The sequence below is a fragment of the Mandrillus leucophaeus genome, unplaced genomic scaffold (genome assembly GCF_000951045.1).
Source record: "Mandrillus leucophaeus isolate KB7577 unplaced genomic scaffold, Mleu.le_1.0 Scaffold1055, whole genome shotgun sequence".
NCBI classification, from domain to species: Eukaryota; Metazoa; Chordata; class Mammalia; order Primates; family Cercopithecidae; genus Mandrillus; species Mandrillus leucophaeus.
In genome coordinates, this window is record NW_012098710.1 from 884716 (window position 1) to 909712 (window position 24997).

At 42.3% G+C, this 24997-nt stretch overlaps 1 protein-coding gene across 5 annotated transcripts in view; it reads left to right on the forward strand.

The window, feature by feature from the left end:
- Positions 1–24997, forward strand: part of COL4A6 (collagen, type IV, alpha 6) — a 287485-nt gene that overhangs the window by 202950 nt on the left and 59538 nt on the right. For all 5 annotated transcript variants that reach the window (XM_011982419.1, XM_011982428.1, XM_011982437.1 and 2 more), the window contains exons 4-5: positions 18455–18589; positions 20117–20161. In XM_011982419.1, coding sequence (XP_011837809.1) covers positions 18455–18589; positions 20117–20161 — 180 coding nt within the window. The remainder of the gene's footprint in view (positions 1–18454; positions 18590–20116; positions 20162–24997) is intronic.

Consider the following 24997-nt stretch of genomic DNA (forward strand, 5'->3'; position numbering starts at 1 on the left):
GTGAGAGACTTTCCCCTCTACAATTTGAGAAATGCTGCAAAGACATATTAATAATAATAATAATAATAGGTAGGAGTGCACAGTAAAAGGCCAGTAAACCAATTAATAGAATGTAGAGCTCAGAAACAGATGATAAGATAAAAGTAATTTTACCTCAAGGGGAGGATGGATTGTTTGGTATTGGAATGGATGGATCATCACTTGACAGAGCTTCCAAACCAGTGTGTCACATTACAAGCTATAAATGGATTATAGGTGTACAGAGCTATTGATCTCCTTGACCCTTAGGATATCCAGGAAGAACCTAAAGTGGTCAGAGCTCCCAGGCTGGTGGCTTTCACCAGTGACTATGAGCAGTCCCACCAATTTACCACATTATGTTAAGCATATACTATCATATCCTCTTGGTTCGATTACCTGAAAAAGAAAAGATCTGGAGAAAAATGGAGTTGGATTGCTACCCTATATCACATACAAAGGTGACCTCTAGATAGATTACAAACCTAAATGTGAAAGGTAAAACTGTAAATGTAGGAGAATTTCTCTATAACCTGAAATAGTGTAGAACTTCTTAAATAAGACCCCAAACCACAAGACATAAGGTGGAAAGTCATAAATTTTACTACATCAATTTTAAGACTTCCGGTTCAATGAATGACACCATAGACAAAGGTAACAGATAGATGATATACTGGGAGAAGGTATTTGCAATGTCTAAAACTGACAAGGCATTGATAGCTACAATGTCCAAGGAACTCAGGTAAATTGACAAGAAAAAGGCAGAGGACACAATTGTTAAAATGGGAAAAGCATATTCACAGAATGGACAGACCACAGAAGGGGAGTAACTGCATTGGCTAACAAGCCTATGAAGAGATGATTAGCCTTACTAGTATTCAGAAACATGCAAATTAAAATAACAGTGAGATATCAAGTTATACTCATCAGATTGACAAAAATTTTGAAGTCAGATAACACCAAGTATTTGTTAGCATGAGGAGAAAAAATGATTTTTCATGTATTGTTGATGGGAGTGTAAACTGTTATACAGCTTACAATCTGACAGCATTTGTTGGTACTAACCATGTATTCCTACACCCAGAAACCTCAGTGCTGCATGTGTATCCTGCAGAATCTCTCCGTGGTTTGAAAATAGGACACTTATGGGGACGTTTATAACAGAATCATTTGTTTATCACAGAATTTTTTGTGTAAGGGATTAGAGGCAAACTAGATGTCTATCCATAGAGAGATGTACATGTAAAATGTGGTAAATGCATACTTTCAAATATTACATAAGGGTTAGAAGCAATAAAGTAGTTGTGCAAATAGTAATACAGATCTTGAAGACATTCTTGAGCAAGAATGAGAAATAGAATGTGATCTATAAGCCAAAGACAGCAACATCAATTTTAAATACACACACACGGCCAGGCGTAGTGACTTACGCCTGTAATCCCAGCACTTTGGGAGTCCGAGGTGGGTGGATCACGAGGTCAGGAGTTCAAGACCAGCCTGGCGAAGATGGTGAAACCCCATCTCTACTAAAAATACAAAAATTAGCCAACTATGGTGGTAGGCGCCTATAATCCAGCTACTCAGGAGGCTGAGGCAGGGGGTTGATTGAAGCCCAGGAGGCAGAGGTGGCAGTGAGCCAAGATCACACCACTGCACTCCATCCTGAGTGACAGAGCGAGACTCCATCTCAAAAAAAAAAAAAAAATACACACACCCCAAAAACTAGATAGATAGATAGATGGATAGATGATAGATAGATACATAGATAGATAGATAGATAGATAGATAGATAGATAGATAGATAGATAGATAGATATAGAGAGATGATAGGTAGATGACAGATAGATAGAAACACATAGAGATAGAAGAGAGATAGATGAGATAGATAGATAGATAGATAGATAGATAGATAGATAGATAGATAGATAGATAGATAGATAGATAGAGACAGAGGGAAAGAGAGAAAGAGAAAGAGAGAGATATTTGTTAGATATCCTGGGCTCATATCAAATATATTAAAGAAGATACCTGAGAGGGATAGAAATGAGAATGGGGATGTGGATGAAGGAAAAGAACTTTTCAAAATGAGGAGTTGGACACGGACTAATGATGACATTTTATCATGAACTGATAGATGTAATTAACTTGGCTCTTTGTAGCTGAGTTATTCCCCCAAAATTTTTAAGTGATGTGGGAAGGCAGACATCAACTCCAACCAGGGAAATCTGAGAAGTCTGTTTGAAAGAGGGCAGATTTGAGCTGAGCTTTGAAGGATGGATAGAGCCTTGGTAGAAAGTTCTGGAAGAGAAGGGAATTTTTTATGAGGAAACAGCTTGGTTGGAAGCCAGGTGGTGAAAGAGTACAAGATGGATTTAAGTATCAGCAAGGAGACTGTAATTTTTGAAGTCTAGGGCAAGTAGGGGTGTTTTGTGGAAAATAAGCCTGCAAAGACAGGTGGGAGTTGAATGGTGAAGGGCTTTCAATGTGTGATTAAGGAGTGTGGATTTTATTTTGAAAGTAATACGGAGTGGTTTACAGTTTCTGAGCAGGAGAGCAATAGGAACAGACCTAGGACGATTACTGTCACAGAGTGTTAGATGGATTGCCGCAATGTTTGACTGGACACAGTGAGAACTCCAGAGGCTGTTGTCACTATCCAGGTGAGAGCTAATGAGGGACTGAGCTAGGCTTTGGTTATTGATTCCTAAAGGGACTAATAAGAGTGGCATGGACACGGACTCAGGAAATTGGCAGGACCTGAGAAATAAATTAGAATGCTGTCTCATCTTTATAGCAAAGGTGGTGGAAATTGTAGGAGATGGATGAAGTCACCATGAGAGAGACAAGAGCCTTTGGGCAAAATGGAAGGGGCCAGTGAAGAGGGTGATGAAGGGACAAAAGACTGAAGAGCCCATAGTATAGTGCAGTAAAAGCCAAGGAGGAGGTTTCAGAAGGGAAAGGAGTGTTCAGTGATGACAAATGCTGCAGAGGTCTATGGTATTAGAGTTTAACAGAGGTCACTGGTTACTTTCCAGATAGTACTCTCAAGAGAGAGGAGTTGGTAGGCCCAGATTGCCAGGGCTTGGAGAGAGTGAAAGGAGAGGAAATGGATGCAGCGAGTGTTGACTGGTTTACCATGAAGTTTGTTCTGGAAAGGCAATGGAGAGATGAGATGATAGCTTACAGGGAACAGGAGTGAGGGAGTCAGAGGGAGCATTTTTGTTTGTTTTATTGGTTAGTATCACGCACTCCAGAGCATGTTTCGAAGATGGAAGGAAAGCAACCTGTCCAGAACATGGAAGAGAATAGTTACTGGAGTAGGGTCCCACGGGCTAGGAGCCCCGGAGCAGCTGCCTGGCAGTGCTCACTGCAAGCTAGCCTTGCTGTATCTTGGTGTGCACCTTCCCCCAATTGTGCTCTTTAGCTTTGCCTTTGGGAGATCTTTCCTCTTGCACATGCACTTACTAGAGCTTCTCCCACCCCCATAACACCCCCTCACTTTTTCTTCTCTTGGGTTCCGGAGACTGGTTGAAACTGGACTAACAAAGACACCTGTCTTCGTCAAGTCTGCAAGTCAAGGGATGTGATTAGCTGCTTGGTTCTCAGGCCAAAGGACCTGAAGCACTCAAAGCCCTGAAGGGGAAAGTACTTGAAGATTTGTTTTCCACTCAGCTTTAAGGGACAAGTGTTGCTACTCTTGGCCGTGGCGGCCTTCATAGGGGACTTTATCTCTACAGAATTCTGTATTAACTTTTTCTGAAAGATTGCCAGCACCCGATTCAGAAGCTTTTAAAATCCTCATAAAACCAGAGAATGAAAAAAAGCAATAATGGAGGTGGAAGGTAAGCAGAACATGGGACTTCCTGCCCAATTCACCATCCGGCCAGGCCCCTGGTCTGGCCAACTCCTTTTCACCCCTTTTTCTCCCCCAGGTCCTAGGGTTTAGCCTGTTTTGCTTGCTTTTCTGACTGCCACTTCCTCCCTCCTCGATTTCCCATATAGATACCTTTAGGTATGGTTTCCTGATTTATCCCTAACTCTGCTTTCTGTGAGAACCAGAAAGTGGACTGTTAATTTGTTTAAGGTGTTTTCATTGCTACAAACTGTAAGGAAACAGTTGGGCAGAGTGAGATATAGCCAAAAGTAGATGACGGTGTGAAAGTGGGGAAGGTACAGAGGATGAAGAACCCTGATAAAACATCAGTCTTTAGTGAGCTGTGAACATCTGTGCTGCCTAATCTCCTCCCTGTACAGGCCATTGACTCTGACCTGGGAGTTAGCACCATTATCTCCCCAGCAGCTGAAACCATCTCTCTTTGAGTTAAATGCTAGACAAGGTCTTCAGCCTGAGGTAGATGTGGGGTGAGGCTGCTAACAGTCTAGTGGATTTTCTCTGTGTGTGAATCCTCAGGTTGCTTTCTCTGACTCCAGATTTGTCTTGACAGAATTGGCTCAAGTACTAAATATTGTACATAATTTATACCTCTAGGTGGTTCAAGCGTCTCACTTTGAGCAAGGGCAAATTTTCTTATAAATCATTGTTTACCAGGAATTGCTGGCTCCCCTCTGGCTCTCTCTCCAGCCTGGAGCCCAAGATCAGCTATTTCCACATTGTTCTTACCCTCCTCCTATTGGACTTATCCCTCTCCCTCACCCGCATACTCACCCCCAGTACTTCTGATATATATATTTGCCAGTGCCCAGACCTGGAAAACCCCACCACCTGCTTTGCTTCCTCCTGCTCCTAAGCTGCCAACTATTGTTTGAGGAAGGTTCCTCCACACATAAAAACGTGTTCTCTAGTGTCGGTGGAGCTCTCAGTGCTGCTTGGTAGGCCGTCACACTTTTCTGACAATTGACTTCCTGTCACATCCTCCATAGCATCTCCTTCTGGCCCTCCCAAGTCATCCTCAACCTCAAATACCTTCCCTCTCTACTCATGAGCTCACTTCCTACATTTGTTGAGAAAATTGAGATCAATTTGAAATAGACATTCTCCACTTCCCTCTTACTTACCAAAATGTGCCCTGGGTCTTTTCTTTATGCATTTTTTTCTACTCTCTAGTTTGGAAGAATAAAAAGCCCTCCTCTATCTCCAAGATAAACCCATCAATAGTCCTTGGGTTGAGAATCATATCCCTCCTGCCTTCCTATGCCTTATGGTATATACTCATGTGCATGCATAACTTCTCTTTTCTAACTTGGATTGAGAGTTCCTGAAGGACAAGACTCATGTTGCATTCATTTCTGTGTTTCCAGCATGTTGCACCATGGCATAGTCGGCAATCAAGAAATTGCCCGATTTATCTCTAAAAAATTGCCTCATCGATTTACTGAACCAATGAGTTGTCAGTGGAACAAGTAGACTGATTTATTTGTCCTTGGTGCATCTACATAATTGATTGCTAAGGGTGCCACTGGGCAGCAAGAAGAATTTAGGGAAGAGTCAAGAGGATTCAATACACTCCAGACCCAGGGTTTCTGGTGGAGTTACATGACATTTTAGTGGGAATTTTTGACCAAGAATTGACCTGCCACCTTATTAAAGGAATAGTGGGAAAAGCCGCTAGACTCAGACTAAAGATCTCGGTCTGCTGCCGGTAAACTGCATGGCCATGGACAAGTTAGCACCTGGGCCTCAATTACTTTCTCTAGTGCATTGAGGACAGTGTTGTTATGAGCATTAGATGGAGTCATACATGTGAAAACACTTTGAAATCTGAAGCACTTCGCCAATGTAAACTTGTAACTCTTATACCTGATGCCACCAACAGCTCTGGGGCTTCTACTTTATCGATACCACAGCTGCCACCACCTCCATTGCCCATCTTTCCTGTTGCACACAGAACTTGATCTCATCTCAGCTTCCAACTGTTCATGATAGAAAGGGAAAATATATCAGAAATGTGGAGCTCTCATTCCCTTCCCGTCTTTTTCACCTGCGTGTGTCTGTGCAGAGGGCTTTACTTGTCCATAGGGACTACTACATATTGTTGTGAGGGTCAATGGAAGGGAGCTGTGTCATCCCATCTTCTTCAGTTCAAATCCATGAATGTCTATGATAATCTATGATTATATGGCAGGCTATGCCAGAGTACCAGCAGGCTCTACCATTTTAGCAGGCTCTTGTGCCTGTGGGCATGTGTGTTTGGATTGGAATGTGTATCTCTTTATCAGCATAGGTGTGCATATTAATGCTTCTCTGGTTCTAAATGAATACAGGAGTGTAAGTTTGCATGGGAACAGCATCAAAACTGTGTAAGTAAACTGCTTCCGTCTCTTCCTTGCCCTTCCATCTCAGAGCTCCCTGAGTTCTCTGACAAGGAGGTCCTGACAGAATTTCTTTGATCCTACCCTTTTTTTAACTCCTTCTATTTAAGGATTAGTAGTTGGTTGCTCCCAGTTACCTCTCACTCCCAAAACTTGATGGCTTTTCACCAGAGAATCAGGGAAGTCAACATTGATCCAGAAGCAATCAGCTCACACCAGCTCAGTATTGGACCAAAGGTTGTATAGCATATCAAAGATGGGCAATATATTGTGTCAGAGAAAAATGCCAAAAGTATCCCTTGTCTAATGGAATAGATACACTACAGCAAAAATTGCTCTGAAGTGAATTTCTGGCAAGTCCTGTTTCACTTTGATTTTTATTATAAAACCATAGCTGTGTTTTGCTAGAAAAACTAAAAGAAAAAGATTGGCTCCAAATTGTAATTAAACTTTGTATTTTTAAATAAACCATACATTTGTAATAATGTAGATCTAATCATTTTGAAATTGTAATGAGACTCCGGTGCGAGACAGTCAATTTGCTCCCACCTTTCACAGCTTTAAATTCTGCTCCTCTTTTTATTCAATCTTTTTTCTACTGAAAGCACTTCCTTAGGGGTTTACTGTCTCATGGGTCTAGCAAATGAGATTTGTTAGTTTGTTTGTTGGACAATTGGAGTTTGGTTATTCGAGTTTTCTCCAAAAGCAAAGTTTTGTCAGTGGAATGAAACTATAGCTCATTTTCACATGCATTGTCTCCACTGATGCTCAAAGCAACCTAGGAAATGGGTAGAGCAAGTAATATCCCCATTTTGCTGACGAGAAAACAAAGGCCTAGAGATTAATTAACTTTTTCAGTATCATACAGCTAGAAGGTTGGAGCAGGGAATTGAATCTAACTCTTATACTTCTGCTTCAAACAGGAGACTTTTTTAAGAGGCAAAGGTGACATCAATTCAAGTTTGCTAGAAAACTTTCAAATCAAAATCATTCTCAAATTAAGTATTTCATGTCTTTCCAACAGGTTTATTAGTTTCAGGTTAAATTCATCCAAGTGGAGTTATGTTTATTTACTCATGCAGTCTGGAAACTCGGTACACACTGGGGCTCTTTGTATAGACTGAATGCGCATTCCAAGGGATATGGGGGCTCATTCAACAATTTATAGTAGTTAAAAAGGTGTTTAGTTGTTCTGTTTTTATTTTTATGTCCAACTGTTGATCATATTTACAGTTTTATATGATTTTTTATTCTTGCAATTCCCATTAAATATCACAAAAGGGAAGTTTGGTATGGTGCCTGATAATAGTTTTGTGAATGTGTTATGGAGGGAAGGGACACCTGAAGATTCTCCCATGAATTTATTTGCCTCTATCTAGGCAGCTCCACTTCATCCTATTTTAACAATTATATTTCCCAGGGATAAGGGAAAATATGACATGTCTAAAGACTACTTCTCCAATTTCTGCTCAGCGTAATGACCATCAAGTTAGCATACTGTGCGTATATTCCTTCTGCCACTAAACTAATATGCTAGCATTGGAGACTCATAGCACATCAGAATTTGTCCACCAGATCCTAGGTAAACTAACCATTACCCACTGACCAGGTAAGAAGGCCACTTTAATTCTGGAACCAGAAGAAATCCCCCATCTTTTAAGTTCTAGGGAGTGCCATTCCTTGAAGTGCATCTTATTTCTTAATTTATTAATTATATCAGTACATTTCTATTAAAGAGTACCTATTCCAGTGAAAAGTGTGGGTAAATTGAGATAAAATTGCTTTGGTATCAATGAAAATAACAATATTTTCTCCGCAGTGTAGCTCTTACTGCTCCTGTTCATGAGTTTGTGTCTCTGCATTCAGAGCATCATTCAATGCAGAGACAGTGTAGCTTGGTGGAAGAAACAAAGCCTTTGGTATCAGCAAATTGGCTTCACCAGTTGCTTGCTGTGTGATCTCAGGCAAGTTCCTTAATCTCTCTGCATTTGAGTTTCCTCATCTGTAAAATGAGATTCATACCCACCTGTTGGGGCTGTTAAAAGATTAAAGGAGGTGAATTTAAGGAATAGCACTTTATAAACTCTTGGTAAAAGAAAGTTATTATTATGTTTTAGAAGAGAAATATGAGTAAACAAGGAGAAGAAGTGGATGCAAAGTCTTGCCTAGCAAGAGTTAACTTTATCAGTCTGGAATATGTCTTCCTAAAAATTTCAACATGCTGACAATAACCAGTGGAATGGGTGTATGTATCTTTGAAAACAAAACGTGTAGATGCATGTCTTCATGCCTGGGCCGGCTGCTTCAAACGCTGGTTATAGCTGAAGAACTAGAAAAGAAATGTGATTCCATTTGGGTGTTGAGGGGGAGACTCTGATACTATTTATTAGCTGTGGCAGACCTGAAAATTGTCTTTGCAAGACATCAATCACTATGTATGTATGTATTATGTATGTATGCATGTATGTATGTATGTATGTAGATGGAAAGGGTCACTGCTCTTGTTGGCGAATTGTAGATGATGTTAACATTATCAAGCTGATTCAAAGCTTCTTGGGCCACAAAATAGGTCTGTATATCTGCATGATATGAGTCTTTACCTGCCATATGCTAGACACATTCTACATCCCCAGCATTCTTTCTTTTTTATTTACTTCGGCAGGCAATGCTAGTTCATTAGTGCTGTTACTAGGAGAGTGAAGTGTATGGCTCTATGGATACTCATCTTCGTTTGTTTCAACAGAGAGAGCACACAGTTCACTGGGAGGCTCTGATGTAACGCTTCCACTGAGCAGCTGTGTGACATTAGCCAGCCCTGTTGGCTAACTGCTTTGCAGCTTGGTGCCCTTCGCCTGCCTTGCAGATGTATTGTGACGATCCAAAGGAATGGTGAAAAGAAAACTGCTGTGAAATTTAAGTATTCTGCTTATGGGGATGTTATTATTAGTATCTTTCCATTGCTGGGAGAAGGATCCCTAGCTACTGAGGTAAAGTTTGTTAAGTTCTTGCATTTCCCCACCCACTAGCTGAAATGAGAATTTCAGTTGTAAAGTAAGGACAAATTGTAAAAATCAAGCCACTTTGTTCCTAGGCTGGAGGTCAAGGGTCTCTGCTCCCCCTTCTCAAAAGGCCACAAGGAGTATTTTAAGATAGTGACATTCTTTTAATTCCATTTTGCTCCTAGCAAATGAGACTTGGAAGTGACCTTCTCAAAGATTCCCAAGTGCACATCTAATTCTCTATTTTCATTCATTTCATAATTATGCATTTTCCCCATAATTATGTTTTGTGTGTCTACTGCACACCAAATGCTGCCTCTCCGGCGATATAGTGGTGAACAAACCTCACTCTGTTTCCTCAAATCTTCCTGTTTTGTGGGAAAAATGTGCTAAACATCTCCCTAGATGTTCGCCCAGGCATCTTAAATTCCACCTGTCCAAAGGTGAATTCCTCATCTTCCGCCCAACACTCTTCTTCCTCTAAGTTCTCTCATGTCATCAAAGAGATCCACTCAGTTGCCCAATCAAGAAACACTGGAGTCATCATTTGCACTTTCCTCTGTTTTACTCGTCAGTTCCAATATGGCACTAAGTCCTTATAGTTTTTAGCCTCTGAAATATCTCTCAAATCTGCCTTTTCCCTGTCTCCACTGCCATGAACCTAGTCCAGGTCACCATTATTTCTCTTCAGGCGGTCATAGCCCCCTTATGGGGTTCCCTGTCTCCAGTCTTGTTACCCCATCCACTCCTTTCCTCTTGTGGTGTGTCATAATGAGGAAGAAGGAGAGGTGCCCTAAGCCATAGTGATAAAGGAATGCTGAGGGCCTTTCAGAGATTGTGAACTCCAAACCTGCACAAGCCATAATCATTTGCTAAATAATAGTACATCAATAACAACAAATAACTTTTATTGCACATTTAATATATGCAAGGTGCAATGCTAAATGATTTACAACAGGGATTCTCCAAGTGTAGTCTTTGATCCTGTAGAGTCAGCACCACCTGAGAACTTGTTAGAAATGCAAATTTTTAGACCCAGCCAGAACTACTGAATCTGAAACTCTGGAGCTGGAGCCCAGCAATCTGTGTTTTAATCCCCTCTGGGTAAGTCTGATGCATGCTAAGGAGCGAAAATAATGATCTACTTGAATTTTCTTATTTAAGCTTCATAATTACCCTATGAAGTAGACACTGATATTATCCTCACTTGACAGCTGAGGAAATTTGAAGATGCCATTTGTCCCAAAGTCTTACAGTGGTGAAGAGGGAATCTGAATCCTAGACTTTTGAACTCTGAACCCTGTACACTTAGCTAGCACATCATGTCACTTCACTAAATTCTGAGCAAAACTGGAAGCCAAACTAAAGTTTAAAACAAAACATGCTAATGTACCAGATTAAGCACCTCAGCATCTATAAATTTTTGTAGGTTATCCTCTATTGCCCTTTCTTACTGATTCTCTGTGATCTCACCTCTGCTCCAGCCAGACCCAGGATTCTGACTGGCCCTCGCTTACAGAATTCGCTGATTCCCATGAACATGTTGTTCTTCATATTTAGAATGTATTCACTAACAGTTTGTTGGGTCTTTCTTTGCTCCTCTGCTCCCTTGTCAACTCACACATCTCTTAATTCCTCTTGGATTTGTGATATATACCGTATAATTTTAAAAAATGCATTGCATATGACTGTTATGATTTGGCTGTATTCCCACCCAAATCTCATCTTGAACTGTAGTTCCCATAATCCCCACGTGTCATGGGAGGGACCCAATGGGAGGTAATTGAATCATAGTGGCGGTTACCTCCATGCTGTTTTCTTGATGATGAGTGAGCTCTCATGAGATCTGATGGCTTTACAAGGGGCTTCCCCTACCCTTCACTCTGTACTTCTCTTTGCTGCCACCATGTGAAGAAGGACATGTTTGCTTCCCCTTCTGCCATGATTAGAAGTTTCCTGAGGCCTCTCCAACAATGCTGAACTGTGAGTCAATTAAATCTCTTTCCTTTAATACAATGACCTTATCTCCAATACTTTTTGTGATATGGCCTTAGCTCCCCCAACAAGCTTAAATGTTGCTTGAGGGCATGGGCAATGCAGTGTGTTTCTTTTGTGTATTGCCTTCTCACCCCCTACATGTATGTTCATACTTGCCAAGCACAAAACTCAGCATGAGATGAAAAGTGTTTAATTAGGTTGGTGATGGGTCATGTGTTATCTGCTTTCAAGGGATAACATAACTGTAAGTTTCATGAATGTAGAAACTATGTCTTACCTGCCATCTTAACCCCTGTGCCTGGCACAGAGTAAGTGCTGAATAAATCATTGTTGAATGGATAAATTCCATTCAGAATGAGAATCAAAGTCATTTCACTGAGAGATCTCAGAGAACAAAGAATGCCCAGAAACTACATTAGATTTAGACCATTTCTGTTTTCAAAGGCTCTAAAAGGTATTGTTTTAAAAGTCTACAGTTGATGTTGTATGTACTTGGGTAAGTCCCTTTCTCTTTCTGCCCTTCAACTTCTCCATCCTGAACTGGATCAATTCCTGAGTCTTATACAGCTGTCTTTTTGGTGATTCTGTGATCACATGTTTCCTGATTGCACTCTATTGCAACTATTATCAATTAAAGTTAAAATTCTAAGGCCCCCACAACCATCTGAATGGATCCGTCCTCTTGGCCTGGGGCTTTCCAAAGCTAACCTGGAAAACTAGTTCAGTCCATGATGGGAACAGGGAACTAGACATGCCTCATTATACTCTCCTCCCTTTTGGAGTTACTGATAGAACAGACTCTTTATGTCTGATAAGAAATATTTACCGTCTATTCTCTCCGAAGCCTGCTACCTGGTGGCTTCATCTATTATGATATATCCTTGGTTTCCACAACCCCTTATTATAACCCAGACATTCTCTTCTATTGATAATAACTCTTTCAACAAATTGCTAATCAGAAAATCTTTGATTCCACCTATGACTTGAAAGCCCCCCACCTTGCCCCAGGCTTCCAGTTGTCCCAGCCTTCCAGACTGAACCAATGTACATCTTACATGTGTTGATTGATATCTCATGTCTCCCTAAAATGTACAAAACCAAGCTGTGGCCTGACCACCGGCCACATGTTCTCAGGATCTCCCAAGGGCTGTTTCATGGGCCATTAGTCACTCATATTTGGCTCAGAATAAATCTCTTCAAATATTTTACAGAGTTTGACATTTTTCCTCAACACTATATAGACTTCCAAACAAGATACTGATGTACCTGGGCCACTGGCTTCTCAGTGTGTATGTCCATTCAATCATTTCTCCACTCAGCAAACATTTACTGATGCCCACTGAGTACCATGCATAGTGCTGAGCACAGGTGATTCAGTAAAGAGTAAGATATAAGCCCTGTCCTCAAGGAGTTCAGTCTGTTGGGAGGTATAGACACATGAACAGGCAATCTAGCCCACACAGTTGGGTGGGGGTAATCATAGAAAACTCCCTGGAGAAGCTGATATCTTGGTTAGAGCCAAAAGATATAGAAGAGTTAGCCAGGAGAGCAGAGCCATATACAAAAGCACATAAAAAGGCCCTGGGATAAGAGGTTCGGAGAGAGTAATGCAAGATTGGAGGTCACAGGCAATTTGGCAGGCTGTGGCAACACTCCAGGCGAGAGATGAGAAAGACTTGAACTAAGACCATGGGGCTAGAGATCAATGAACAGGTTTGAGTTAGATTTTGCAGGTAGAATTCACAGTACTTGCTAATGGATCGGATGTGGGAGGTGAGGGAATAGAAGGGTCATGGAGGACCCCGAGTTTCTGGCTTGATCAACTTTATGAATGGTGCAATTTACTGAGTTAACTCCATTAACTCAGAAAAAGGGAGCTGGTTTGGAGAATGGGGTTGAGGAGAAGCCAATGTGATTCAGTTTGGGGTATGTTGGGTTTGAGTTGGAATATCTATTTGAATAGATCTCTTATAAGTCATTGACTATAAGGATCTGGCACACTCAGAAGAGAAATATGGGCTGGAGGTTCAGATTTGGGAGTCATCAGTATGTAGATTAAGACATACTTTAGGAGGAAAAATAAACACTGAGAAGCCAAGTGCCCAGGAGAACCAGGACACCAGTGCTATGTAAAAGGAGAAATGCTCTCACAGATGTGGGGTGCTGGCATACATGCTCATCTATTCCCAAGCACACATCTCTGCCCCCAAAGAGGGTTGCTCAATGATGTCTGTGCATCTCCAACTGAAACTTAAGGGAAGGAGCATTGAGTGCCCAATCCTATAAACTCTCCATTTTGCCATAAATGATGCCTAAAGGAAAAAGGGAACTGATGCTTTCATTCTATCTGCCAGGTGTTTTATATGTATTAACTCATTTAAATGCTGACAATAACCTAGGTAAGAGCTATTATTACACTTCAGCCCTTGATATTCAAGATGGTAATGTCCCTTGCCCAAGGTCACATAACTGTTAATTGGCAGTAAGGAGACTTCACGTAAAGTGTACCTAACAGCACCGTACCACCTTCTACAATACAACTGGATCCTTAGGAAGGCCTGTGCACACCCTTCTCCCTTCCCTGCTTCATAAATACCATTTGCATCCCCTAACTTAATGCTTTGCTTTACAAATCCCCCTGGGAAAAGCAAAGCTCTAAGTTGTCAGTCATTAACGCCTCGGTGCGAGTGAGTTTCAGATTCTTCCTCAGGAACAAATGTTAATTTTATGGGAGAATAACACTGGAACCTTAAGGGAGGTATAAAAAGGCAGAAAGGGACTAACTTATGAAAAGTCAGCCTCCTTTACCAGTTTCACTGTCCAATCTAGTGTGAGGCATATGCTTTTAAGATTCGTCGATGATATTTCTACATATGTCTACTATTTTATAGGCAGCCCCATTTCTGGGTCTTTTACCCTAGTTATCTGGGTCTAATCAGAGGTCACCTTAAACTGCACACTGATCCCAACTCACTGTGGTTGGCAGGAGGCAGCCAGCCTGGGCTGTGGTTGCAGACCTGCAGTTCCTGGCCTTAAGCACAAGTCCCAACTCATTCCCTTGAGAATTAGACCCTGATGTGCATATTTAAAATCCTGAGCAGATGGAAGCAGGAGAGCTCATTGGAAAGACTTGGAGGAGTTCCTTCTGCCCTGTCTGGGTCTGTTTGCCAAAATAAATGACATGTATCAGGGCAAGGCATTAGTCCAAGCCCATTGAAATTCTGCTAGCTGTCCAAACAGTGATGGTGTGTCAGATTGGTTCTGTGAAATGACCAGGGTTAGGAAGAAAGAAATAATGTGTGAGCATCTGGCTGCTGCAGCCTACTGATGGGGACAGTCCCAGGGGCGGACCCAGGGTAGTGGAGGGGCAGCCTCAAGGACCCCCTAAGACATCTGCCACTGGCAAACAGGGAAACAGCCACATACTGGCTGCAGGCAGTCTGTTTAGTTCCATGCCGTTCCTACTAGCCATGTGACCTAAACAAGCCCTTCCTCTTCTCTCGGCCTTTTCCCCCCCACCCGCCCCATGTATAAAATAAAGCCTGGATTGAATGGTCTCTAAGGGCCTTTCCTGCTCGAACATTCTGTGACTTCTCTGACACTGGTTTGATTTCTTTTTCGCTGTAGAGGGAGAGGCCCACCCACCCACCTGCTTATCTGTAGTCTCTATGTTCTCACACTGACCTCTGCTGGCCATTATGAAAAATGTCGCTTATAGTGTCGGATGGGAAAGGAAAGGAATTCACCACTGATTTAGTTAATATTAAGCTTTAGCTGTATGGGTAATGAGGCAGAAATCCTGTGCATTAGAGATGAGGAAAAAAGATCATACAGTTATAAGCACAAAGTAAGCGTATCTGGATGACAAAACAACCCGCAGAAGAAATGGGTCTCCCTCTTTTTTTTCTCAGTCACTTTCATTTGTTTCCGGTGTTCTGTGCCACTGTATGAAAGGACATCCATGGATGGGAAGGCTTTTTGTCTCATATCCTATGACTGCAGGCTCCATAAGGGCCTCACACCATGCTGAGGAAACAGTTCTGGACGAGCAGAAACCTAGAAACTTCCCACAGGCCCTGCTTCTGGCCCTTGATTCAATGTGAGAGGTTTCAAGCTGGGCTGCTGGCACGCCCACCAACCCAAGCCGGAACCTGGGGCCAGTCCAGAAGTGCACGTTCCTCTGGTGGTGCCTTTTCAAACTCCCATTTGGAAAAAGAATTGGAATTTTAAAAATATATGTGAGTTCTTTAGGAGAGTTCCTTTCAGCTCTCTGGGTGGAACACAGGTGTCAAGAAATTCTGCATGCCCACCAAGCCAGGAGTAAAGAAGCAGGCTGTGGGACCCTGCCTTTTCTGCATGGAATCGGCGTTCCAGTTAAGTCTAGCCCTCGAGGTGCCTACCTCCTAAGTCTCCTTGTTTACCCTTGCTTACCATGTGCTTGCAAAGGTAAGGGACACAGGGTGCCAGTCCCTGTGCCTATGCTGGGTGCTGCTGGGACTCTTCTCTCTAATGGTGTGAGCAGGATGGGACTGGGCCACATCACAACCTGCTCTCTCAGTAGCTGTTCAGTGATTTCCCTTCCTTCCCTTGATGTGGGAAAACTTTTGGCAGGGCTTGGATTTGGGTCAAGCATTCAGTGCCCTGACTGGATCCTCTCTGCTAGTAATAACATGGCCTCTGCAAGCCCATCCGCCCTCCATTCTCCTATCAAGCAGTTCCCTCCTCCTCAACAGCTGGTTCTTATCTGCCTCCCTTGTCCCAGCCTCAGGCAGGCAGCCATGGTCTCATTCTGACATACACGTGTTCTCCTGAATGCTCCTTGATGACTTTCAGCCATGAAAGACCGCTCTTCTCCCAAATCTCCCTGTTCCCAAACCTCTGAGGGTTCCCTGTGTCCTGCCACATGAAGTCTTCAACTTTTCTGCAGTACTTTCCAGGCCCACTTCAGCAGGAACCTTTCCAGTCAACCTTTCCAATGCAGCCCATGACTTCCCCCAGCCATGGGCAAAATGTGAGCATTCCACAAACCCTCCATTGCCAACTCTTTTTTTGTGTTCCCGCAGCACTTAGGCTCTGTTCCAAATTTGTACTGTTTGCTGTGATTTTGTATGCATTAGTCTTGAAACTAGGCCCACATTTTCTTTCTTTTTTTTTTTTTTTAATTATACTTTCAGTTCTGGGATACATGTGCAGGACGTGCAGGTTTGTTACGTAGGTATACGTGTACCATGGTGGTTTGTTGCACCCACCAACCCATCATCTACATTAGGTATTTCTCCCAGTGCTATCCCTCCCCTTGCCCGCCACCCCCCAACAGGCCCCCATGTGTGATGTTCCCCTCCCTGTGCCCATATGTTGTCATTGTTCAACTCCCATTTATGAGTGAGAACATGCAGTGTTTGGTTTTCTATTCCCGTGTTAGTTTTCTGAGAATGATCGTTTCCAGCTTCATCCATGTCCCTGTAAAGGACATGAACTCATTTTTCTTACAGCTGCATAGTATTTCATGGTATATATGTGCCACATTTTCTTTATCCAGTCTATCATTAATGTAGGCCCACACTTTTGACCTCCTACTCATTGTCAACAGCACCCCAGCACTATTTTTTAAGTACTGCTCTTTTTCTTTTTATATTATTAATATGTATTATACACACATATACACATATACACACATATTTATTGATTTTATGAAAATCCCAATAATAATAAATAACAGAACCACTGTAAACAAAGTTCCAACAATGGGAGGTAGGAACCTAAAAAGTGAAAGTTTACTCCACCCCCATCATTCCCAGAATGAAGCCTGTTAAACAGTTTGCAAGCTATCATTTTTTGTAGGCCACATGTTGGATATTGGAAAAGGTTGAGTGGTAGGTGGTGCCCAAGAGAACTGCATTTCCTTGGACAGAGCGTCTTTTACTTCCTTGCGAGGGTCGTAGGTCTTCGTGGGCCTGATTGACACTCAAAATTATACTCCAAAGGATCGTCACAGCTGGTGGCCACTTGCATCTCCAGTACTTAACTGTAGCCACAGCATAAAGCATCTGTCCCATTTTCAGCCTTTAAAAAAGTAAACCTTGAAGGTGAACAGTAAAGGGCGTGCTTAATGGGCTTTTCAAAGTTTTTCACAGATTTGTAGGAAATTATGGACAGTCAGTAAAGGGGCCAAGAGGTGGAGATGGGAAGCATTTATGAAAATGGACTTTCTACCTGATACGGTGTTGTGTTCTCTGAGAGGTAATGCATATTACTAATGGTTTTCATTCTTCTGCCAAGACAATTCAGTTCCTACTGGGATTTGTTCTAAATGATAGACCAGCCTGCCTATGTTGCACCCACTGGGGTTAATGCTCAGTCTGAGTCCACTTTAAAATGTCAGCCTGAACTCTCAGACTTAATTGTTACAGACATTTTATAAGCAGGGCATTTAAAATCCTCAGGCTGTTCCCTCTTGCTGTCATAATTGATACTTAATAGATATTCTCAGCCTTCTTGTATTTTACACATTCGACACTTTACAGATTGGAGAGGAGAGGAGAGAGGGATAGGAAGAAAGAACACCTAAGCAATTCATGTGTGTATATGTGCACGTGTATGTGTGTTTTCCCTGTGAATGTCTGCTACTAGGTGCAGTGATGGAGTCCTGGGATCTGCCAACAAAGATGAGCTCTTGCAGGTTTGTCAGCTTGTAAGTTTCTGGGCCCACTCTGGCCCCCTGGGGCAATGTTCTCTAGATACAGCCATTTCTGGATTTCACTGCAAGCACATGGTTGACCATTTGGATGTGAGTTATAAAATGTCGTGATGCTCTCCAGCGTTCTGTTCTTTCACTATTTTGACAATCTGATGGATGGCCTGGCATTAACTAGGAAGAGGACAATATTATCCAGCCTGAATAACTAATTTCCTAAGAAGTACAAAGTTGAAGGATCTTGGTGCACATGAATCTTATTAAATGTGCTTATAAAATGTGTTCTATCCAAATAAGCTTAGCAGCCCCTAAAATAGCCTTTTCTGATCCGTGTCTGGAACTTTGGCGTGCCTCACAGATCCCTTAGCCAAAATTATTCGGTGAAGTGATGACAGTGCTCTTTGTGTGTGGGAAAATGAGAAGTATTAATGCTAAGTCCTCTATTGACTAATTGCACTCCTTCTGTCCACCTTAGGGGCGACCTGGACCAATTGGAATTCAAGGCCCATCAGGTCCTCAAGGATTCACTGGCTCTACTGGTTTATCGGGATTGAAAGGAGAAAGGGGTTCCCCAGGCCTTCTGGGACCTTATGGACCCAAAGGAGATAAGGTAAGACCAGCAAAGCTTGATTTCTCTTTGATGCATGGGCCACAAATGTAAAGATCAGAAGTTCTCCATCCCAGTTCTGCTCATTTATGATGTCATTCCTGAGTAGTTTCGTGCCAGGCTGCATTTCTGCTTTTTTTTTTTTTTTTTTTTTGAGATGGAGTCTCACCCTGTTGCCCAGGCTGGAGTACAATGGTGTGATCTCGGCTCACTGCAACCTCTGCTTCTTGGATTGAAACGATTCTCCTGTCTCTGCCTTCCAAGTAGCTGGGATTGCAGGTGCCTGCCACCATGCCCAGCTAATTTTTGTATTTTCAGTAGAGATAGATTTTCACCATGTTGGCCAGGCTGGTCTTGAACTCCTGACCTTGTGATCCACCCTCAGCCTCCCAAAGTGCTGGGATTACAGTCATGAGCCACCGCGCCCCACCCAGGCTGCATATTTTAATAAGAGATGGGATGAGTGATGGCCTGCCAATGATTCAGCCCACTTGTGGAAGGACTCCCATAGCAAGCACACCATAAAGTAAATGTATTAGCTGCTTGCTAAACAAGTGGGCTCACTGTGGTAAGAAGTCAGGTGGGTTTGAACTGTACATGGGCCAGAAGTCCAATCACCTGGGCAGCCGAGATCAGGAATCCGAGCAAGGATACTGGGAAGAAAGGGGTCAGAGTGCTTAGAAGCAATCTAGGCCACAAATATAGGGAAAGAGCTGCAAGAAACGAGAGTGATAATGTCATGGTGGCAGGCTGACTGTTCAGCAGCTCAGTTTATGTTCCCTGCCTACTTTAATCACCTTCTATTCACCCCGTTGGTGAGGGAAGGATTCCCTCACTAGGATCATGGGGATGACTAAAGATATGACACCTGACACTGGACAGATGAAATTGACAGCAATTTGTTAGTCACATATACTCACAGCTCAGGGGAAGAGGATGCCACATACCACATAGGGCCACACAGGGATAGCACTTGGGAACAGAGTTTAGAAGAAAAGGCTGTGTGAAGCAGACTTTGTAGTATCAGTAGGGTAGGGTGCCCCTGGTTCCTGAAGGTGGATGCAATTGGCTTGTTTGAATAGTCCACTAGGCCAGCGAGAAATTGAAACTGCTATTCCAGGATAAGCAGGAGTTGCACCTGGTCCACTTGATAAGGAAAGTTGTTCGGCTAGGGGACCTTATCTGTAGAAGCATAATGGCGAGGGAAACTTGTGATTAGGTCATTCAAGGTCCTCTAGTTTTCCCCAGATGGCAGCAGGTAATAGTGAGCCTATAATTTTTAAACCTAGACTATACTCCCTTAAAAAAAAAAAAAGAGCTGGTTTTGGAACAAAGACCTGTCTAAGGCCTTAGATAAAGGTAAATGGTCACTTGGAACTGCAGTGGGAATCAAGGGTATACAGTATGGGGAGGGAGATATGAAACACTTCTTAAAAATGTAGGCCATTGACTCTCATAAACAAACCTACTGAGTCTAACAAATACCAGTTGGATTGTGTCTTACATTCCTCTCCCTACTCCTTTTTTTAGGGTCCCATGGGAGTTCCTGGATTTCTTGGCATCAATGGGATTCCGGTGAGTGTGTCCACAGATGAATTTTTCATATCCTCCTTTAGGTTCTGCCTCATATTTCAGACACTTTGACCTCAGCAACGTCCTGTCTCATGCAAGCATGCTCAGGAACAAGGGTTGAGATATGTGTGGTGAGGTTTAAAGGGCAGTGGTCACACACAATTGCCCTTGGATTCGGGCACAAGCAGCCCTGTGTTGCATGATTGGAGAGTGGAGGGACCTGTGTAGCCATAACATCAATATCTTAGACAACACGAGTTAAGTCTTGTGGGTTGAGCGGAGCTTTGATTGGAGATGAGGAACTGGTTCTAAGGTGTAAAGACAGAGCCACATTAGAGCATATATATCCTTATATAGGGAAATTAAGATGATACATGAAATTAGAAGATAAAATCCGTCATGATATCTTGATACCTTCCATTTCATAATTTGTTCTCTTCAGCCTTACCTCATTTCAGAGTGAATTTTCCTTTAAAGTTTTTACAAAGTGACTACTCCAAAGATCACTTGGAGGCAGCCTCTTGCAAAATTTATCCTGTGGACCTCTGCTCTGCCCAAGATAAGTGGAAGGTTTGGAACTTGCAGACAATTCTTTTTTCCATCCATCCAGCCTAATATCTTAGTTTCTCTATTTTCGTCCTATATCTGCGCCTATCCCACCGCTGGTGATTCCACGGTAACATTGCACCAGCCTTTAAAATACAATATTTGGAACTTACTGGCTGTCTTTTTTCAGTTTTTCCCTTTGACACATCTCTATATATTTAAGCCATAGTCTGGGCTATGTTTGTCTACAGCAGCAGTTTTCAGTCTTGTTTAAGAGAAGAACAGAATCTCAACATATAGAACAGAAAAAAAAAAAAAAAGTGCAGCTCCTCCATTTGTGGGAGGTCCTAAAGCCTGCTTTTATCTTTCCAACAGCCTCTCAGAGGTTGTTCTGAACCTTATCAAAGCATGGTTTTTGGAGACCCTATGATTAACAGCTTTTGTGTTATCCTCGATAATAATCTAGTATCAGGAAAAGGGGTTCAAATCTTTTTTCGCCAATCTGTAGATATTTAATGTGCTCCTGCTATATGTTAGCACTCAACCTTGGGGATACAGAGGAATCATGTGGCTCTGCCCTGAAAGATAATATCATCTGATTCATTGTCTCCTCTGATCTAGTAGACATTTATGAATTTGAAAAACTGAAGGCTCACTTACCTCATATCTGTTGCATGTATCAACAAGTCAGCCATCAGACTTCAGCATTTTATTCAACTGCAGTGTCTGCAAAGTGCCCAGAAATAGACCATTGGGAAAATAAGCAGACGAGGTTGGCCATCCTTTTATGATGTCTCCTGGCATTTTCTTTTGGCTGTGTTCCTATGGCCCCTTTAGCCAGAGTCTCCGCCCAGAATGTGTATCTTCTGGGAGCCACTGGATAAGGGAAACTAGCAAACTGGAGGCAGCCTCTTTCATTCATTCTGTGGACCTGGCTTTGCCAGAGATGAGTGGAGGACTTGGAGCTTACCGTCTTAGTATGCCCTTCCTCCTGCAGTCTTGTTTTAATGGGAGCTGGAAGGAAGTGAATCCTGGAGGCTAAGGCTGTTTCCAATTCTGAGCTGGAAACTGCCCCAGAGTCCAGCTGGATACTCTTGCCTCCAGCCTGTCGCTAAGAGAGCCCTAGAGCTTGCAGGAATGGATCACTTCTCTTCAAGGCTTCATTGCTTGGCAGAATGAGTTGCAGCTGTTCAGACCCCTCTAAATGAGCTTACCGCTCCCAGTAGAAGTCCCCACTCCCTTGTGGGGTATCCACATCTTTTACTTAGGCCTTATCCTTTTCTAATTTTCTTGCCCGAACTCCCGATATTTCCTTTCCTTGACCAAAAATTGTGTTTTCTTTTGACTTCTGATTGCCCTAGCTGCAGGCTTCAAACCTCATTACTCCATAAAATCCCACTTTCTTGTTGTTTCTCTCTCTTGCAGCCTCTCAAGAAATATTTGTTAAACATCTTCTGTTCAGTGCTTACCTCTTCCTTCCACCTCTAATCTCCCAGGAGTCATTGGTACCTGTCTCAAATACTCCAGCGCCTCACTACCTACAGCCCCAGGGGACTTAATGATAGATAGTTTTTTTGTGCTAGTCTCATCCAGCTCCTAGAAAACAGAGATTATATCTTCTGTTCCTCTCAGAAGCCTGAGAGGCCCATGACTGAACTCTGCATAGAGTAAACACTCTAAAGGTATTGCAGGGGAGGTTGACTCCAACCTCTAGTGCCTAGCAATAGTTCTTAGACTGTCAGGGCTCCCTCAGACAGAAAAACACAGACACCATAGGCCTAGTCAGACTGATTATTTTGTTCTACTTTCAGTAACACATATTAAGCAATTTGGCTGAAACCAACAGCTTTCCTAACACATGTTACTAAACTGGATCACTGCACAGATCTGCTTCCCTTCTTAATATTAGCTGATTGTTAACATATGTGTCACTAGTTTTGGTCTCAAAACTCCATTTTTGCTGTCATGTAGACAATTTCAACATGAGTGGGTTAGTCATCACTTCATGATAACCTAAGTCTTTGCACTAAAGGGCACAGCAACTAAGCTAGAGAGTGAGCAAACAAGCATTCCTAAAATCGTCAACATTAGAACAACATAGACTAGGGACAGTAGGGCTGTGACTTTTAATGATATCCCAGCTGTGAGTTGGGCCTGTTGGCATCCACAGGAGATGTGTGTTTATCAAATGTTTTCAGTTCAAAGCAGTTGGGAGCAGAGATTTTCACTTTACAATTTATGTTTAGCTTTCCCCATGGAGTCAATCCCAAATCTCTAGTTCCCTGCCTGGAGACTTGTAAATGAGCACATGAGATTTATATCCTCAAAGTGAACACATACCACTCACCAAATGGAAACTTTTCCTTTGAAACTGGATTCTGAGGAACATTGTTTTGGCTTTTCTGGAATACAACAGATCCTCCTGTTCCATGTGCTCAGTCCCTTGAGGCAATACAGAACTATGGTTTCCTCCCTCAAAGAGCTATACACTCTTGGAGGGTTGGCACACACATATGTAAAATCATTAGCTATAAGAATAAAGGGCAATGTGCCAGAAATTCTGTGGTTCTGAGAACTGAGAGGAGGTAGAGCTCAGTCCTGTGGTTTACCCTTGCTGACTTGACCAAGAGAAGATTGTTTATTGAGCTCCTACTTAGTAAACCTAGTCTCACTTATTTTAACCATAACCCAATGGAATAGGCATTATTCACTTTTAATGCTGGCAATGACTCTATAAGGTAGGTATTATTCATCACCATTTGACAGTTAAGGGATCTGAGGCTCAAGTTGGAGAAGGGAAACAGTGGGATTGGAGCCACAAGTCTAACTGGCTCAAAACATGCCTTGTCTACCCATTTCTTGGCATCAGCTGGGTGAAAAGGCGCTGATAGATCTGAGTCAGAGGTCAGAGATTTATTTCCAGAGAATTCAGCTAAGGTAGGAAAGTGCAAACAGGTATCCCTGAAATCCTACAGGTAGGAAATATCAGGAGTTCAGGCAAGAAAACTAGAAAAAGATAAGGCCTAAGTAAAAGATGTGGATACCAAAGGTTAAGAATCCAGACAAAGGTTTTGGTGTGAAACAGAAACAAGGGCTCAGGAGTAAGGAAGACTCCTGGTACTTAGCCAGCCTGTCGTTTTGCCTCAATTTATCCCTGTAACCTAGCTGAGAGGTAACCCCTAGCAAGTTTGGCTGGGACATTTTATAATAGTGGCGATCAGGATCCCAGCCAGAGATAGACATTTCACCTGAAGGGTTTAACTGAATAGAGTTGAATGAAGGGTATATTTAACAGATGTGGAAAAGATTAGGGGAAACAATAATGGATGGTGGAATGACTAACTCAAAGCTACCCCTAGACCTGAAAGGGAAAAAAATGGAATGGTAATTATTGGAATCCAGTGAGATCTGGAACCATGAAATAGCTGTTGCCGAACAGGAACTAAGACTATGGAAAAATTTGTCCATTTCCTTGGAATATAGCCAGGGAGGGAGGGCATGGGGGAAATAAATAACCTGTGTCTTTTCTCTTCCTGCTTTGATATCTCCAGTCTGTGTCTCCCAGTGGCCAAATACAACTGGAAGACAGAGGGAAAGGGAGCCTAGGTGGTACAGTCCATAGAGGCCAGGCTCCCAGGACACAGATCTGAGGGAGATAGAGTGTAGATCGTCAGGGCAAACAAGAGTAACCATCCCAATTAATAATAAAAAGTTGCAAACTTTAGTAAGCTGTATCAGCTTCCCCAATGCAACTAAAAATCATCACCTGAGTCTGCAGAGGCACAGATAGCAGCAACTTTGTTGTAAAGACAAGTTATTGAGCATTCCTCTGGACTTAGCATTCCATGAGTCCGGTTGTCTAGACTCATACTTTTGTATTAACAGTGTGTCTAGCTCTTACAACTATAATAACAATGAAAATGAAACAGAATTCTATAGAATATTTCCTCTATAAGAATTTGATTAAAAGTTGTTTCCTCTAATAATTTGAAAAGTTCATTTTTGAACATATAGCATGTTTCCCTCAAATCATCAAATGTATATACTTGGCTTTTAAAGTGTTTGCGTTGGCAGGGGGGAAATCTACCTTTTCTTGACCTGTCTGCATTTCTGATCTTTCTGATCATCTCTTTGCTCCATGCCCAACACACAATTGGCTTTCGATGGATTAAAAAAGATATATTACCTACAAAAGGGTAGACTCTATGTACCAAGGAAGCCCAACTCTAGAAAATTATTGAATTCAGATGAACTGTATGAGAATGATTACTAATTCCCAAGCAAAATAACTGC